Source organism: Natator depressus, chromosome 8 (genome assembly GCF_965152275.1).
Source record: "Natator depressus isolate rNatDep1 chromosome 8, rNatDep2.hap1, whole genome shotgun sequence".
Taxonomy (NCBI): domain Eukaryota; kingdom Metazoa; phylum Chordata; order Testudines; family Cheloniidae; genus Natator; species Natator depressus.
Genome location: NC_134241.1, coordinates 91,503,169 through 91,522,359, shown reverse-complemented (window position 1 = coordinate 91,522,359; position 19,191 = coordinate 91,503,169). Strand labels below are relative to the sequence as shown.

The window sequence follows — 19,191 nt, the reverse complement described above, 5'->3', positions numbered from 1 at the left end:
GGTGGTACAGCTACATACTACTGCATGTTTGGGGCTAAAAGCAAAGACTCATTCTAGCCCTCAGTAAAGGTGAAATTCACCCCTGTTCAATGGGCCAGTAGCAATCCTCTGCACCACTGAAGACCCACTGTAGTCCTTATAAGAGTGCGGTACAGCCTTGGTGCAGGTCTGTTGCACTGGAGTGAATTATATCCTAACTTTGCAAAATCAGTGTCCACTAAACTAGAATAATAATAATTTGCACATAACAGTATATGGTGCCATTGATTGAAATATCTTCAAGTGCTTTACAAACATTAATTGAGCCTCACAATATTCTTCAGAGTGAGGTAGGAATTAATATTTTATAGATGAGTAAAGTGTGGCACAAAGAAAGTAAAATGCAGATTTTACAGGTAGTTTTCTGACTCTTTTGGACTTGACTTAACCTTCTCTCTGCATGTTTCAAAGTCATATCCACTTTTCTGATTAAAGATAAGGGTTTCTATTTTTTACTTCAGTTAGCACTGCAGAACGGACACAGGTATGGCAGAGTTAGATTCTAATGGAGCTTATGCATCATGAACAGAATTAAGTTCTGATTGCAGGGTTTTTTTTGTTTGTTTTGTTTTTGTTTTTTATTGGGACTGGTGCACAAGCCAAAAAGAACAAAGCTTGGCTTTCAGATCCTAGGGTGAGTCTGCAAGACTAGCAGTTAGGAAAAAGCATTTGTTTTCTTCCTAACTCAGAAAATATCGTATGAGGGCCAGCCTGCCTTGGAATCCCCAGCGTGCATTTTTTTAGCAACACTTTTCAGAGTACAACTCTGCTGTAAGTAATTCACACAGGACACACAGAAGGTCAGTAGCCTAGCCGGGAACTTTATGAGCACGAAATTAGAATCTCTTTTTAAAAAGATGGCCCTAAGCCTTGCTAAGAAGAGGACCAGAAGGGATTGTTCTGGGTGTGGCACTGTAGGAGTGAGATGTATTGGCAGAACTGTGTGAGGAAGTTTACACAGTGTCTGCCCCCCTGTGTGTGCATGGCTGTGATCAGTGCCTTTAGTCTCCAGCTTTCATGAGTACTAACTGGCACCAAATACACTACTAACAAGATTTCTTTAAAGTATCTTGCAGCTGTAAGTAGTTTATTTTTCTTCTTTAAATCCCCATTGCTGCTTATTTTTCTTCCATGAAGTCTGAAATAATCTTTCCTTACAAGTTACCACTTGCTCCGGTAAATGGTTCTGCCTCAAGAGCAGCTTCAGGCATAGGCCTGTTAAGTAGCTGCGTTGATTGCCTTAAAATTATCTTGACTATCTGTTCCTCTATTGTGTAGCCATTTCTCAGCACTTTAAGATTCCTACCAATCCTGGCAGGGACCCATGATCTGTCTCTGTCGGACTCTGGATACTCCTCCTCTCCAGGCACATACTAGGTGTTTAGCTGTGTGTGCTACACTGTAGCAAAGTGACGACTCACTGGTGCGGTGCCTCCTGCTGGTCGTCTTGGGAACTAGCTCAACTCCAGCTCCAGAGTGCCCTCTGCTGGCCTGTGTCTTGACTGCCTCAGGCCCCATGTCCCTCCTGGACCCCAGTGCCCCTTTACCTCAGGGTTCTGCTCCAGAAGTACCCTCACACTCTGGGTCTCCCCTCCCCAGGGGAACCCCCAACCCTCTAAGCCCATCTTGCCTCAGTGGCTACTGCCAGTCATCATCTAGCCCCTGCTCACTGGGGCAAACTGCAGTCTGTAATGACCACTCATCATTGGCAAGGGGTTAGGTCCAGCTGCCTCTGCCTATTCCCAGACTGCACCTCTGTAACCCCAGTAGCTTTGTAGGCCTTCCACGAGGCCTGCAGCCTGGGGTTTTACCAGGCTGGAGCTCCCCAGCTCCTCTTGCCCTTCCCCAGTACTGTTCTACTTCAGTTACCTTGCTCTCAGGCAACTAGCCCTTCCTACTCCAGGACTAGAGTGAGACTCCTTCAGCTCCTGGCCCACAGCCCTCTTATCAGGGCCAACTGTGCTCTGATTGAGCTGGCCACAGCTGTGGTCAGCTACTCACTCAACTGCTCTCACTGCTTTTCCCAGCCACAGCTCTCTCCAGGGCTGCTTTTAACCCCTGCCTACTAGAGTGGGGCAGCTGCCCTGCTACGTACACCCTGACACTTGGTATATATAACCCAAATGGAACCGCCATGCAATTAAAAAAGACAGACAGTACCTCCAGCAGCCGCACAATAGGCTGTTGCTAGAAAGTGCTCAGGGGAGTAGCAGACTGGCAGAGCTCACTGAAAGAGCAGAGAGGAGGGTCCTTGAATTTAACAGTTGCTGGCAGAGGAAGCTGCAAGGAGAAGCAGCACACCCTGCTGGACCCTCAGAGAAGGCCAGAGGGAGGAGCAGTGAGAATCTCAGAGAAGCAGCTGGCATCTGAGCCTTCAGGAAGAGTGGTGGAGGAAGAGCTGGGCACCCTGGCCCAGCAGCTGGTGAACAAAGGAGCTGTTAGGAGAAGATTGCTGCAGGAAGAAAGGAGCCACTCAGCACTGCCCTGCCATTGAGGAGTCCTCCAAGATCCCTGAGGAAGAGGAACAGTCACTTCCAAAAAGTAGAGAAATTCCCCCTCCCCACTCCGAAAGCGCTGAATCCTCCTGGAGCACCATTACGAAGGGCAGCAAGGAGGAGCAGCCCTACAGGTGAAATGGGACCAGGCAGGAGCTACTGTGGACAGGAGCAATGTGGCGGCGGCGGGGGGAGACGTCATAGAAAGGATCAATAACAGAGAGGTGAGAATGAAGTTGTTGTTAGAGAGAATGAATAAAGAAGGGAGTCACAGTCATAGAGTTTAAGGCCAGAAGAGACTACCAGATTATCTAGTCTGACCTTCTGTATATCACAGGCCACCAGCACCACCCAGCTCCCTGCACACTAAACCCAACAGCCAGAAGTAGACCAAAGTATTACAGCCCGTAGGAGACAAAATTATTGTGTGCCACTAGTGGAGAACAAGAGGGACCAAGGCACACCAGTGCCCGAGGGCCGTGCAATGGCAGGGAATTGATTAAGTGAGCTATACCCAGATGATCCTGGCAAGAAACCTGTGTCCCACTCTGTAGAGGAAGGCAAAAAAACTCCGAGGTCACGGCCAATCTGACCTAGAGGAATATTCCTTCCCAACCCCACATATGGCAATCAGACCCTGACCATGTGAGTGAGGACCAGTCAGCCAAGCACTGAGAGAAAAGGAAGACCAGCCCACCCCATTTAGTGTCCCATCTCCAGCTCTGGTTATCTCAGATGCTTTCGAAATAATGGAATTAAGATGTTGTTAGAGAGAGAGAGAGAAAATAGGAGTGGGAAGAGGGAAATAAATAAATAAAGACAAGAGTAACATGAAAGCACAGTACTGTACTTACTCTTCTCTAAGTCTTTCCTGCAATCCAGCCTATGTTCTTGGGCTAGTTCTGTAAAATGGGATTTATAGGGATTTTTTTTACTTTAAAATGATAAAATATATCAACTGTCCTCTTGATTCAAGCACCAAAAAACATCTCTACTTCAGGCCGCTGCTGTTCCTTCTCTGGGCTTATTCTCCACTTTGGGTTTCTTTGTGACAGTGCTAACGTCTGCTGTTTATGGTCTGTGCTTAGCTGCTCATTCTTTGTCCTCCCTCAGTGCCTTCTCTCAGCAAGTGTATGTCTTCAGAATATTTGCTGGATAAACAAGGTGCTGTACATCAGTGCAGATGATGCTGTCTCTGTGTAACATCATCTGGGGCACAACCCAGTCACTAACAATGAAGGAACAGAATATAATTAGCACATGACTTTGTCAGACCCCTATTGAAAAAATTAGATGCTAAAATCTTGTGGATGATCTTCACTGGAGTGCGGTAACATAGGACTTTCTCTTCATGTGGTGGCAAGATGAACAAGTCTCTGAAGTTCTTTACAACTGCAGGCTCCTTCAGCTGATGTATTAGAAGATGGATATCTTTGTAAGGTGGAACTCTGTTCATTATTCACAAAGGGCTGGGAAGTTCCATCCAGTCCACCTAATAATAAGGGCCATGTGAAGCCATGCAGCCCTGGGGATTCTGCAGAACGAATGCCTACTTGAATGGCAGGACATTCAAATGCTGCTCACATGTTGCTACATCTCTTTATGAGATGCTGCTAATTATTCCCCCACGTGGTGGCCACTGGGAAGTGCATAAGGAGGCAGAGATGTGCCTGCCTCCTTCTCCTTGTCCATCTCTGCCCTTTGTGGTGCATGTTGTGCATCCCCAGAAGGATGGGAAGGAGCAGTCCCTGTGCTCCTCAGAGCAGAGGGTCCACAAATCTGCCTGGTGTTTACTTGGGTGCTGCATTCGAGGGACACCTTATATCCTGGAACAGGTCAGGTATAATATGAGCCTAATACAGGGACCAAATCTCTATTCCCATTGTGTGAATGGCAAAGTTCACATCCACGTGAGTGGGACAAGGATTTGCTACTCTTTGCACCAAATCTCTTGTTTCACTGCAGAAATTTTTCTTGCAATATTGGCATAGCATTGCACAGAACACATACTGGCGATCCATAAGGTTAGCCATTGGTGAAAAGTTTCCATTGGCTGCACTTTGAGCATATGGAAACATTTTCTTTACGACTTCTAATTTCTGTAGCTCATGCTCCATTGCAGGTTGCATTTTGGTTGTGTTTTCTGTTACTGATGCCAGCGCATTCCCATGTCACCCCTAATTTCTTTTTGTCCTGGAATAGGGTCAGACTTGGACAACTCTCCAGAATCAAAAAGTAAAACATATTCTATTTTGTGGTTTAAGTGAGATTAAGGGAAATGATCTATTCTGGCTGGCCTAGGTATAAATAGTTGTCTTTGAAAAATACTGCAATGGCATATATTCTGTTTTTTCTATTAATGTTGTCCCATGGGCCCCACCCCACCCCTCACATGCTATTAAGATAGTATTTAGGAACATTAACAGCCTTGCCAACTCTCCCAATAGTTATTGCTTTTCATAAAGTGCCAAATCCTGAATTTGTGATTCATGAGAATCTCATCTTTCATTTTTAAAAATAAAGTAAGTTTCTAGCCGTTATGGTTGTGGAGTAAAATCTTGAAATCCTGACACCTAAACACTCCAGCTCCTGAAGACGAATAAAAAGAAGCCAAAAGTTATTTTTCTTTAAAAACAAAAAATAATAATAAAAAAAACAACAACAAAAACCAAACCTCATGATTTTTATAACCATTGTCATGACTGTGTGAGCCTGACTCGTGATTTTTGAATGCTTGGGAATGGAAATACCGAACACATCAAAGGAAAGCAAACTTTTCTGTGGTTGAGATGCAGGCTGTCCCATTCGTATCCAGGACAGCAAGAGTATTTAAAAGGTGCGGTGAATCAGTGAAATTATTTTGTATTCATCCTTTAACTCCAAAAAGAAGGTTAATATATCAAAAGTTTTCTCTCAAGAGCACTAAGACAATGAATACCTTGGAAGGCTGCTTTGTTATATCAAGGGTTCAGATCAACATTTCTTTTGTTACATTTGTTAATGTCTGTGCCCTAAATACTGATTCCTGTAGCAAAACACTAACTCACTGGTCCTAGCATGTACATCTTCCATGCCTGTACAAGTCTGTGATGTTTGGTAGTGTACTGGAATGCTATACCACCATCCTCTGGGCAACATACCAATCTTGGCTTTAACTGGAACATTTTCTGAGGCTGCAAAAGCACTGGAACTTAGCAGTGCAAGAGGTGATGTCTTTATAATAGTATGTATTTCCCAAAGAGTTGTCTGTTTAGGATTAGGGCTCTAAAGCCAGTATAGTATTCTGTCCTCCTATACTATTTTTCCATTTTATCAGACCTCTTATGCCATTTACAATTCTGTCAGACCTCCTTTGGCTCAAGAATGAATCAGTGGAGTATAAACTCAATGGCAAAGTACATCTTGTATATTATGGCAGTATAAAAGGAAGCTCTAAGAAGATATAGAGAAAGGTACTGTATATCCGCTGCTCAAAAATATGAAGTATTGGAAGAACTACAAAAGATTCGCTGAATTGATTGACATTCAAGATTGACTTTTCCCTAGTTCCATGTGGAGATGCTAATTCAGCTCTGATATAACACATGACCTTCTGCATTCCAAAGCTTTTGCTCTACGACTGGGCGAGAAATATTAGCAACTTTGCCAGTACCAGAAAGAATAATTAGTTGGACACAATTGTCAGCAAAGTTATTTTGTTTAGATGATAAATTAGGAGATTGGTTTACATGAGATACTGTTTGAGTAGAGTTGGATTAAAAGCTTGATGTTGTGGGCCATCATCTTCTTACTGCATATGAACTGCAGATTCCTTGTGTATATTATAAAAGAATCCAAATTATTCACCTTTTCCTTTCTGTTACGTTAATCTGACCATCTGCTACCTTGGGAAACCATATGAGCAGATCCTGTCTGCAGACTCCAGAGGAATCTGTGGCAAACTTCTTTATTGTTGCTTGGCCTGCACCCTCCTAATTGTAGAATTAAAAAAGAAATAACGTCCCTGGATAGGAAGAGTTCAAAGCAAGTAATTTTGAGTCATATCACTAGCTTTCAGGTGGTTATGATATCTCCCAAAGGAAGGGGTGGAAGTCCCATCCCTTGAGTAATTTAAAACTAAACAAGAAAAAGCACCACTCAAGAATATACCTTAGCAAATTTATCCTGCATTGGTTGGTGGTGGGGGGTGGGATAAGATGATCTAATGGAACTTTTCTACATCCAGTCTCTGACTCAGAAGAGGAGAAGTGGAAGATGACTGTTAGAGAGCTTATTCCTTCACTCTCCCACTTCCCTGGTCCTTCTCGCATGAACAGAGAGCAACAATACCCGAAGTCCGAAGGTGCAAACAATTCGATGTTTATTGGGGTGAACTTCCAGCAAGCTTAAATACAAGTTCCTTTTTCCTTATTTTCGAATCCCAACTTACTTCCTGTTTGCCCCTAATTTATATAGTAATATTCTTAGCTATACCTTAACCAATCATTCTACTGAAATTTAACTAACCAATCCTAACATATTGTAACATGATTAGCTAACCAATTATATCCCACCACCTTAATTAGATTACACCCAGCAAAATTAATTATACAGCAGACAGAAACAATCACAGAACCAGACAGAGATTATACAGACAAACAATAGCAAAGTGGGAACTCTAATGACAAAACAATACAGAAATGAGGATTTCACATCCCAGCTATTGATAAGTGAGTTCTTGCCAGACAGGATGCTATCAAACTAAGTTTCCTTTTACATTTTCTAGGCACTTCCCTTTCTCTGGAGGTGATAGGAATTATCAGGACAGGATTGTATTCAGGACAGGATTGTATTCCTAACAGCCCAATAGCACCTTCTTTCAATGTGACTAGTTTGGAATGTGAGGATGTGACTGTTCGCTTCCTGGCTTATGGCTGCCTCTGCTGCTTAGCCAAAGGCCTTAGCCTAAGAACAGGGCCTCAAACAGTCACAGTAAGAGAGGGCCCTTACACCAGCAGACAGTGATTTTGATTCTTTCTTTTATACCTCTAGAACTAGCCAAGTGATAAGAATACCCCTAAATTCTTAAAGTACAGGCTTTTGCAGACAGGCCTGAATATCTATATCCTAACAATGACCTCATTCACCCAGAGGAATGAGATGACTTCATAGTTTGGGAAGTAGTTGATGATCCTTACTTGTTGCTGGTTTCCTATTACGTTTAGGGTTCCTGTTTCTAGAGTTATCTTGTATTCTACCTTCCAAATCGTAATTGGTTCATCTCCTTTTTACTCTCTCTCCTTTTGCTTTCTTTTATTTTGTGGGTTTTGTTTTCCTCTCAAACTTCCATTCTCATATTCAGAGTCTTCATGGCCCATGCTCTCCCTCCTACTGTAGTCCATGCTTTCACTTAGAACAAAGAAAAAGGGGAAAACAAGAAAAAGAATTAACAAAAAGTTGAATCACTGAGGCTCTTGGTGAGTCTGGTAATGCAGTATAGGACCTCTCACTTCTAGATCGCAGGTTCAAATGCAGTCTATTTTAGTAGCAACTGAATGACTTCACCATCTGATGGCTGGTAGTCTGTGTGGAATTATTTGTGGGGGGTCTTGACCAAGTTCCCAGCAAGCAGGTGTCCATGTCACAAAACCGAGACCACATAAGGGATGAAAGGAAACCTTTGTTTGAGTCTCAGCTGCCTGGCCACGGAATGAATGGGCAATCAGACTGAACTACTCCAAACCCATAGAGTGGCCTTGGTAGAACATGGTGTAAACAAATTTGTAGGGGATTCTGGGGCACTTCACTTGTCTCTTGCCTATGCAGCACCTGTTCTGTTGTAAACAAGAGTTCACTCTCTAGGGTTGTCATGTGATTTTTAAGATGTGGTTTCCATAAATAATTGCACATTTGACTTTGAAATTTGCTTGCTGTGAGCATTAGGGATGAGACAGAAATGGGAAGAAAGAGGAGTAATTTTCTTCTCAGAAATATACAAGAATGCTTTTTTAGATGATGGATAAACAAGACAAAACAACTTCTGATTAGGTCAGTGAGATAATGCTAAATGTAAATCTCATTGGAAGTACTATAAATATTCCTGGATTATATTCCTAATTCACATTAAAGGTTAAAATCAGCCTCTTCTTCTTCTTGCAGACAGTCTGAAAACAGACTCTTTCCTCAGATTTACTCGTTATTCAAAAGTATTTGACAAATGTTCTTGCATTATTTAACTCTGCAGTGGTCACAAACAACCTCTCCTTCTGCCCCTCCACCCCCACGAACATGATACAGTTCTGTGGTGACCTAGAATCCTATTTTCGACGTCTCTGACTCAAGGAATATTTCCAACACACCTCTGAACAACATACTAATCCACAGAGACCTTCCTACCAAGACTACAAAAAGAAGGATTCTAGGTGCACTCCTCTTGAAGGTCGAGACAGCAGACTGGACTTCTACATAGAGTGCTTCCGCCGACGTGCACGGGCTGAAATTGTGGAAAAGCAGCATCACTTGCCCCACAACCTCAGCCGTGCAGAACACAATGCCATCCACAGCCTCAGAAACAACTCTGACATCATAATCAAAAAGGCTGACAAAGGAGGTGCTGTTGTCATCATGAATAGGTCAGAATATGAACAAGAGGCTGCTCGGCAGCTCTCGAACACCACTTTCTACAAGCCATTACCCTCTGATCCCACTGAGAGTTACCAAAAGAAACTACAGCATTTGCTCAAGAAACTCCCTGAAAAAGCACAAGGTCAAATCCGTACAGACACACCTCTGGAACCCCGACCTCGGATATACTATCTACTACCCAAGATCCATAAACCTGGAAATCCTGGGCACCCCATCATCTCAGGCATTGGCACCCTGACAGCAGGATTGTCTGGCTATGTAGACTCCCTCCTCAGGTCCTACGCTACCAGCACTCCCAGCTACCTTCGAGACACCACTGACTTCCTGAGGAAAGTACACTCCATCGGTGATCTTCCTGAAAATACCATCCTGGCCACTATGGATGTAGAAGCCCTCTACACCAACATTCCACACAAAGATGGACTACAAGCCGTCAAGAACACTATCCCCGATAATGTCACGGCAAACCTGGTGGCTGAACTTTGTAACTTTGTCCTTACCCATAACTATTTTACATTTGGGGACAATGTATACCTTCAGATCAGCGGCACTGCTATGGGTACCCGCACGGCCCCACAGTATGCCAACATTTTTATGGCTGACTTAGAAGAACGCTTCCTCAGCTCTCGTCCCCTAACGCCCCTACTCTACTTGCGCTATATTGATGACATCTTCATCATCTGGACCCATGGAAAAGAAGCCCTTGAGGAATTCCATCATGATTTCAACAATTTCCATCGCACCATCAACCTCAGTCTGGTCCAGTCCACACAAGAGATCCAATTCCTGGACACTACAGTGCTAATAAACGATGGTCACATAAACACCACCCTAAACACCACCGGAAACCTACTGACCGCTATTCCTACCTATATGCCTCCAGCTTTCACCCTGACCACACCACACGATCCATTGTCTACAGCCAAGCTCTGCGATACAACCGCATTTGCTCCAACCCCTCAGACAGAGACAAACACCTACAAGATCTCTATCAAGCATTCTTACAACTACAATACCCACCTACGGAAGTGAAGAAACAGATTGACAGAGCCAGAAGAGTTCCCAGAAGTCACCTACTGCAGGACAGGCCTAACAAAGAAAATAACAGAACGCCACTAGCCGTCACCTTCAGCCCACAACTAAAAACCCTCCAACTCATTATTAAGGATCTACAACCTATCCTGAAGGATGACCCAACACTCTCACAAATCTTGGGAGACAGGCCAGTCCTTGCCTACAGACAGCCCCCCAACCTGAAGCAAATACTCACCAGCAACCACATACCACGCAACAGAACCACTAACCCAGGAACCTATCCTTGCAACAAAGCCCAATGCCAACTGTGTCCACATATCTATTCAGGGGACACCCTCACAGGGCCTAATAACATCAGCCACACTATCAGAGGCTCGTTCACCTGCACCTCCACCAATGTGATATATGCCATCATGTGCCAGCAATGCCCCTCTGCCGTGTACATTCATCAAACTGGACAGTCTCTACGTAAAAGAATAAATGGACACAAATCAGATGTCAAGAATTATAACATTCATAAACCAGTCAGAGAACACTTCAATCTCTCTGGTCACGCGATTACAGACATGAAAGTTGCGATATTACAACAGAAAAACTTCAAATCCAGACTCCAGCAAGAGACTGTTGAATTGGAATTCATTTGCAAATTGGATACAATTAGCTTAGGCTTGAATAGAGACTGGGAGTGGCTAAGTCATTATGCAAGGTAACCTATTTCCCCTTGTTTTTTCCTACCCCTCCACCCCCCGACGTTCTTGTTAAACCCTGGATTTGTGCTGGAAATGGCCCACCTTGATTATCATACACATTGTAAGGAGAGTGATCACTTTAGATAAGCTATTACCAACAGGAGAGTGGGGTGGGGGGAGAGAAAACCTTTTGTAGTGGTAAACACCCATTTTTTCATGCTTTGTGTGTATAAAAAGATCTTCTATACTTTCCACAGTATGCATCCGATGAAGTGAGCTGTAGCTCACGAAAGCTTATGCTCAAATAAATTGGTTAGTCTCTAAGGTGCCACAAGTCCTCCTTTTCTTTTTTAGTACTCTGTGAGGTTTCACTATTCAAGCTGTGTCAGTTAGTTGTGCTTGGTCAGCTAAATTGCATGGTATTGTTTCTGTTCCCTGATCGGATGAGTGCACAAGTACTTCTGGGATGGATATGCGTGCATGCGAATTTAAAATTTGGTTTCTATGAATACTTATAAAAAGAAAAGGAGTACTTGTGGCACCTTAGAGACTCCGATGAACTGAGCTGTAGCTCACGAAAGCTCATGCTCAAATAAATTGGTTAGTCGCTAAGGTGCCACAAGTACTCCTTTTCTTTTTGCGAATACAGACTAACACGGCTGTTACTCTGAAACCAACGAATACTTATGTTTGCAACTTTGAATTTCGCTTGCTGCAAATATTTATGTCAGCAAAACTCAACAGAATAAATGTTTGTGGAAGTGAACAAAACAAAAACGTGAGCATGAACAAAACAAATTAATGTAAAAGTTGGAGTGAAATTTGTTTGCAGTGTTTGCCCGGCTCCAGAATTTTTGTGTTATGCATTTATTCTTTTCAGAGGTAGCAGAAGAAAATTCCATATTTATTAATTTCTGGATGGAATATTTTGCTGTGGATTGTGCCAAAAACCAAAAGGACGGTTGTTATGTTTTTCTTTAGTCTAATAACATTTCATTTCAATTATTTCTAAAAAATATTCACCCCATTTAATCAGTGGTGCTGTAGCACATTCTGGTTCAGAGTAAGGGTGGATTGGGAGTAGGTGTTTCTTTTGTAATTATGTCCAAATGAAACGCATCTAGTCTAAGTTGTTTCTTTCACACCTCATTTATTGTATGGGGAATACAGGCAAAGAAGATCTTCCCTTTAACAAGAATCACCTCATAGAGCAAACTGCCAGGGTATAATTCCTTTGCAATTAATGACCAAAGGCTGATGGTTGAATCATTCTTCTTTTACTTTTTCTGGCTGATTGCCCAAGGAGCTCACTATATGTTACTGTTCAGTTCTTCCTTTTTGACCTATTATTCCCTCTGTCCACCCTTGGCTTGCAATAACTAGCTAAATGGAGAAGGGAACGCACAGCAGTGAACCATTAAAACCTTTCAGAGTAGCAGCCTTGTTAGTCCATATCCGCAAAAAGAAAAGGAGTACTTGTGGCACCTTAGAGACTAACAGATTTATCTGAGCATAAGCTTTCATGAGCTACATCCGATGAGGTGAGCTGTAGCTCACAGAAGCTTATGCTTAAATAATGTTGTTAGCCATTAAAACCTTGTTTTTCATGGAGGGAAGGCATTCTCATGGAGGGAAGGTTTCAGTAAAACCTTGTTGGTCATGGAGGGAAGGCAAATGGCTGATATGCTGGTGGTCGCAGGGCAAAGGCTCCTTTATCCATGTTATCTGAGTTGCTGTTTTTACAGATGGCTTTTTTTGTTCTCTCTGTTTTAGGTGACTGAAAAGTTAGCCAACTTCATGTACAGTAAGGGCGTGCCCAAGTTACTGAGTTCTGATTTAAAAGCTCGATTTCACACACTCCAAGTTTAGGTTTCAGAGTAGCAGCCGTGTTAGTCTGTATTCGCAAAAAGAAAAGGAGTACTTGTGGCACCTTAGACTAACAAATTTATTTGAGCATAAGCTTTCATGAGCTACAGCTCACTTCATAGGATGCATTCAGTGGAAAATACAGTGGGGAGATTTATATAGATAGAGAACAGGAAACAATGGGTGTTACCATACACACTGTAAGGAGAGTGATCACTTAAGGTGAGCTATTACCAGCAGGAGAGCGGGGGGTGGGGAGAACCTTTTGTAGTGGTAATCAAGGTGGGCCATTTCCAGCAGTTGACAAGAACGTCTGAGGAACACTGGAGGGTGGAGGGGGGAATAAACATGGGGAAATAGTTTTACTTTGTGTAATGACCCATCCACTCCCAGTCTTTATTCAAGCCTAAGTTAATAGTATCCAGTTTGCAAATTAATTCCAATTCAGCAGTCTCTCATTGGAGTCTGTTTTTGAAGTTTTTTTGTTGAAGAATTGCAACGTTTAGGTCTGTAATCGAGTGACCAGAGAGATTGAAGTGTTCTCCGACTGGTTTTTGAATGTTATAATTCTTGACGTCTGATTTGTGTCCATTTATTCTTTTACATAGAGACTGTCCAGTTTGACCAATGTACATGGCAGAGGGGCATTGCTGGCACATGATGGCATATATCACATTGGTAAATGTGCAGGTGAATGAACCTCTGATAGTGTGGCTGATGTGATTAGGCCCTATGATGGTGTCCCCTGAATAGATATGTGGACACAGTTGGCATTGGGCTTTGTTGCAGGGATAGGTTCCTGGGTTAGTGGTTCTGTTGTGTGGTGTATGGTTGCTGGTGAGTATTTGCTTCAGGTTTGGGGGCTGTCTGTAAGCGAGGACTGGCCTGTCTCTCAAGATCTGTGAGAGTGATGGGTCGTCCTTCTTCAGGATCGGTTGTAGATCCTTGATGATGCATTGGAGAGGTTTTAGTTGGGGGCTGAAGGTGACGGCTAGTGGCGTTCTGTTATTTTCTTTGTTGGGCCTGTCCTGTAGTAGGTGACTTCTGGGTACTCTTCTGGCTCTGTCAATCTGTTTCTTCACTTCTGTAGGTGGGTATTGCAGTTGTAAGAATGCTTGATAGAGATCTTGTAGGTGTTTGTCTCTGTCTGAGGGGTTGGAGCAAATGCGGTTGTATGGTAGAGCTTGGCTGTAGACAGTGGATCGTGTGGTGTGGTCTGGATGAAAGCTGGAGGCATGTAGGTAGGAATAGTGGTCAGTAGGTTTCTGGTATAGGGTGGTGTTTATGTGACCATTGCTTATTGGCGTAGTGTAGTGTCCAGGAAGTGGATCTCTTGTGTGGACTGGTCCAGGCTGAGGTTGATGGTGGGATGGAAATTGTTGAAATCATGGTGGAATTCCTCAAGGGCTTCTTTTCCATGGGTCCATATGATGAAGATGTCATCAATGTAGCGCAAGTAGAGTAGGGGCATTAGGGGATGAGAGCTGAGGAAGCGTTGTTGGGCCTTTGATACAGCCCACTTTGAGAGATGGTGGGCTGCCAAGGAATTTAGATCGATATCCTGGTTTGAACCTGGGATTTTTGCTTCTGGCCCACCTCTAATCAATCCCGTGGCCATTGGGGTTCTAATGACACAGGTGGGTGGTAATGGGATATGAGATACAAAGCCTTTCACCACTAGATCACTGTTTCAAATGCTAGCCATATTGGTAATGGCTCAGAGTCAGTGCCATCCAGTATTTGGTAGCCTATTTTATTGATTTTAGGCTTAAGTAATAGTAAAAACGATGCCCCTGTGCAAGAGCTCTAGGTCCCCTGATGCTCACTTAGTACTTAAACATAACATACTCATCAGCATTAAAAAGCAAACATTCACTAGGGACAAATTAACTCAATTCAGAACTATCCACACACCCTGACAAGCAAACCCTCCAAGTCAAGGCTGAAGCACGTTGGCAAGGCAGTGTGAGGAAGCTTTGACGACTGCATTTGTTCTGTGGATAAATAGTAGACTCTAGTCTTTATTGCCATGGATATCAGTCCATCATTTTCCATTTGAAAAATGTTTTTTAAAGAAAGAGACATGGGACTCTTGTTTCAAAGATGGAAGCTGGTGTGTAGACACAGTGGCAGTGCAGTATTGCTGTACCAAAGAGCTAGGTTTGATCTGTTTTCCCAATCTCTCTCTCACTCTGCTTCCCATAGAGTATTAAGAATGCTTCAGAGGCAGCAAGGTAAACACTCGAGGGAGGAGGTAACTTCATATTGTTCAAATGTGTCACCGCAAGCTGTTTCAGGAATGGTGTCTATAGGCTGCTTGGTGACAGTCTCAGAAAGAGGATTAACTGTAGTTTATGGTTTGGGTATGAAGAAAGGAAAAATGAGTGGAGGAGAGTTTAGAGAGGCCCCAGGAAAACACAGAGACTGAATTTATTTTCTTTAAACGTGAGTTTGGAGGATGAGTCGCAGGATATGAATATGGCATTGAGAATGTGCTTGGGACTTTTCCATGCTGCTTTTAATGTGGTGGTGGATTCCTTGACTGGGAGTGAAAATCAAATAGTGAATTTCAACAAGTGTAGAGAATATGGAGATGTTTATACTCATTTGAAAAATGCATCAGGGCATGATTTGATTTTTGTCTGTGCTAGCTAGTAGTGATATAGCATCAACATGACAAAGGATGAATCATTTGGACACTCATGAAACACCATGCCATAAGGTTGCTAACTTGTAACTTTTTGAAGATTCATGAAATAATGAAATCATGGTTCACTGACTATCTTTGCTGAATAGCTGGGTTTGTTTGAGTTACATGATTAATCCTAGCCTGGTGTCTGTTTTCATAAACCCAAGATTACCAGACAGAAATCCTACTTTTACCAGTAGCTCAGGGTTTATATTGTCAAAACAGCCAGGCTGACTAGCCTTTTGAATTAAAATATAAAGGGCCAAATTCTACCCGTGGAGGCAAATGCACAGTTAATGACTAGCAGCCATACATGTCTGGGTGGAAAGTGGTCTGAAATAGGCATCCAACACTAGTGCTTTTTATAAATAAAGGCAGTGATTGAAGCTTTTGTTTTCAGGCCTCAATAGGAGTACAGTACTTTCTGTGATCTCTAAAGAGTTGAAACCTCCGAGAACATGGAGATAGATTCTTTGGATGATCCAGAACCAAAATGATGCTCTTGTTTTCATTGTTTACCTGGCTACATCTTAGTTTCTGAAATGACATTTTCCTATACTATTGGCCTTACAGACTCCACCCCAATAACTTTTTGGGACTTAAAATTTGCAATCACATAACAAACAGAGTCAAAAGTTTATAGTACTGTGCTGTGCTGAACACACAGTTAGTTAAATTGGAAGTACTTTTTATATTTATTTAGAGTATAAGCTCTCTGGAACAGGGACTATCTTTTACTATATTTGTACATGCCTAGTACAGTTTGGTCCTGATCCTGTTTGGGGAAGTTGGAAGCTACTGTAATACAAATAATAAAATGGTAATTATATTTATTACTATTGGTACTTATGCTTTACTACATTTTTGAAGGTGCATGGGACTCCTAAAAGTTAAGCATAGTGAAGGTAGGGTTATTGAAACATCTCCATGCAGCTCTGTCAAAACACCTCTGGCCAACCTGCAGCACCCTAAGCCTCTAAGTCTACCTGCATATGACTGTTTCTTCAGCATTATCACTTTCTACAGCTCTCATGATTTTATTGTGAGTCTCCTAATAATTAATGTTTTACATACAGTCCCAGTTCCTGGAGTCATGTAATTACATGAGAATCTCAGCTGTCATTTTAAAAAAAAAAAGTAATTTTCAAGTCCTCCTGTTTTTAGACAAAAAGGCTCAAAAAGAAAGAAGCAAACAAAAAGACCCACAATTTAATTTTTAAAAAAAAAACTTGTGGGATTTTGTTGTTTAAAGCCAACTCACGATTTTTGAAGGCCTGACTCATGATTTTTGAACACTTAGGTTTGGCAGCAGTAAGTTATGGTAATGGATTTGCAAAAAGAAAAGGAGGACTTGTGACACCTTAGAGACTAACAAATTTTATTTGAGCATAAGCGTTCATGAGCTATAGCTCACTTCATCGGATGTAGCTCATGAAAGCTTATGCTCAAATTAAATTTGTTGGTCTCTAAGGTGCCACAAGTACTCCTTTTCTTTTTGCAGATACAGACTAACACGGCTGCTACTCTGAAACCTGGTAATGGTTTTGTTACTGTGTTACTTAGAATTTGATAGATTGATAAGTGGCCACTTGTCAGGGCCATTATGTATTGTAGGCCAGTGATTCTTGCACTTTTTTCATAGTAATATACCACATCTTAATATAGAACAACTCTTGGGAAAATCCCTTCCCACTTGCAATTGTCCAGACCACATCCTCTCCCATTCTTTATCATTTGACATCTTGATGGCAAGTACAATGATTTCTTACATGGAAAAGTAATATTGAGAAAATATTTTGTTAATTTTAGAAGTCATCTTCTTAAATTTAGAAGCTGGTAACACAGAGAACAGCAGCCTCTCTGCAGATCACCAGCAAGTGATCTGTGGTCCACTAGTGCTCCACAGACTACGGTTTGGGGCTCTCTATAGACTATCGATCCTGGTGGAGAGGTCTTTAGTAATTTGGCAATGCCATGCTACAGTCCTGGGCGAGCAGGGACCACACTCCTGCTAGAACTTGCCTTGGTTATTGCACTTGATTTATTTTATTTTTCTTCTTGCATTTTGAACTTAAAAGGAGACTGATATAGTGGAGCTCCAAAGTGGAAATTGCTGTTAATTTTAGCAGGTGAAGGCTTAACACTGTCATTTTGAAAAGGATGCCTCTGTAAACCCAAATTTGGGAAAACTGCATTTTCATTAGCACCCTCCAGCAAGTGGAAAGACCCAATACTGTAGCCAGGAAATCATTTTAAAGTCAGTGGAGTAGTCACAGGTTGAAGAACAGCATCATCAGAGTTTTACAATAGGAAAAAATATTGGTTTTTTTTTTAGGTAACTGGCAGCTGACTTAGAATTTGTTTTTAAAAATAAAGGCAGACCATGATTGCAACTCACTTCAATCTCTTTTTAAATTTTTTCAGAACTTGAGAGAGTCTTGCTGGGAAAAGGCAGGCTACTTCTTTGATCTTCCAGATTTCTTATCATGGAAAGCAACAGGTGTCACTGCCAGGTATGTTAATTACAACTGCATGATTTGTTTTTCTTCTATTTTTCCTGTGCATGTTTCTGCCTTAAATCATATTGACTGGATATGCTGTATGTACATCTGTATGTGATTTAGCCCATTCAAAAACATCTTGAACCTACTCTCCTACTTCCAGTGTACATTCCTGAACACAATCGTTCCTGTGAGCGCTGTAATTCTCAGATACAGTATGTTGCTACAACCATTAGTTAATTGATCTCGTGCTCCATTTTTGGAACATAAGTAGGATTGCGTTACCTATTTCTAGTTATAGTCTGCAGAAATTTGTTTTCACTGACAAATGAAAATGCTGCAGTTTTTGACCCAAAAACCCCCAAACAAAACATTTTTTTTTCAGTCTGTGTGAGATCTAATATATCTTGTTAAAAATGAACAATGGGTATAAAATCACTCCCTCAAAACATCCCAGCAAAGCACATATTTTATTACTTTAACCTCAAATATCAGTGTGTGTTAGGTATATCCTGGGGAGCGATTAATAGTGTTGCCTTGAGAAAATTATTTAAAATCCTGATTAAAGAGACTGGAATATGAGAGAATTACACTGCAGATGTACAAATACTTTTAAAAGTTTAGTAAGATACCAATACCAGCTATTTAAAAAATACATAAGGCATGATTCTACTTTCAGGGTGGTATAAGTCAAGAATATCTCCAGTGGAGTTATAACTGTGTAAAACTAGTGTAAGAGGAGAATCAGGCCCGGCATAGTTTAAGGGTATGTCTAGACTGCAAAAGAAGACCCACAACAGTGAGTCTCGGAGCCTGGGTTAACTGACTCGGGCTCATGCTATAGGGCCAAAAATACCAGTGTAAATGTTCTGACTCAGGCTGTACTCCGGGCTCTGAAACCCGGTTTGGGGGAAGAGTCTGAGCCCAGGCTCCAGCCCAAGCCAGAACATTTTTATCTCCATAGTGTGAACCCGAGTCAGTTGATCCAGGCTCTGAGACTTACTGCCCCCGGTCTTTTTTTTTTTTTTTTTGCAGCATTGATGTACCCTGAGAACTCCCCAGGAGTATAGGACAGGTCTCCCTTGCCCCCAACCTTTTTGCGTTCAGGTTAGACTTTCTGTCTATCCATTTACTTAAGAACAGCCGCCAGTTGTCAAGAATCTCGCTTCCATGAGTGGGCTAGTACTGGGTTTGTTTTAAAACAAACCAAACGAACCAACCAACCCCTGGCAAAGAGTATTATTTCTTGTAAG

The 19,191-nt window shown here is 42.1% G+C and overlaps 1 protein-coding gene across 1 annotated transcript in view; it reads left to right on the top strand.

The window, feature by feature from the left end:
• Positions 1-19,191, top strand: part of FGGY (FGGY carbohydrate kinase domain containing) — a 197,495-nt gene that overhangs the window by 24,287 nt on the left and 154,017 nt on the right. Inside the window, exon 5 of the mRNA XM_074961645.1 lies at positions 17,862-17,950. Coding sequence (XP_074817746.1) covers positions 17,862-17,950 — 89 coding nt within the window. The remainder of the gene's footprint in view (positions 1-17,861; positions 17,951-19,191) is intronic.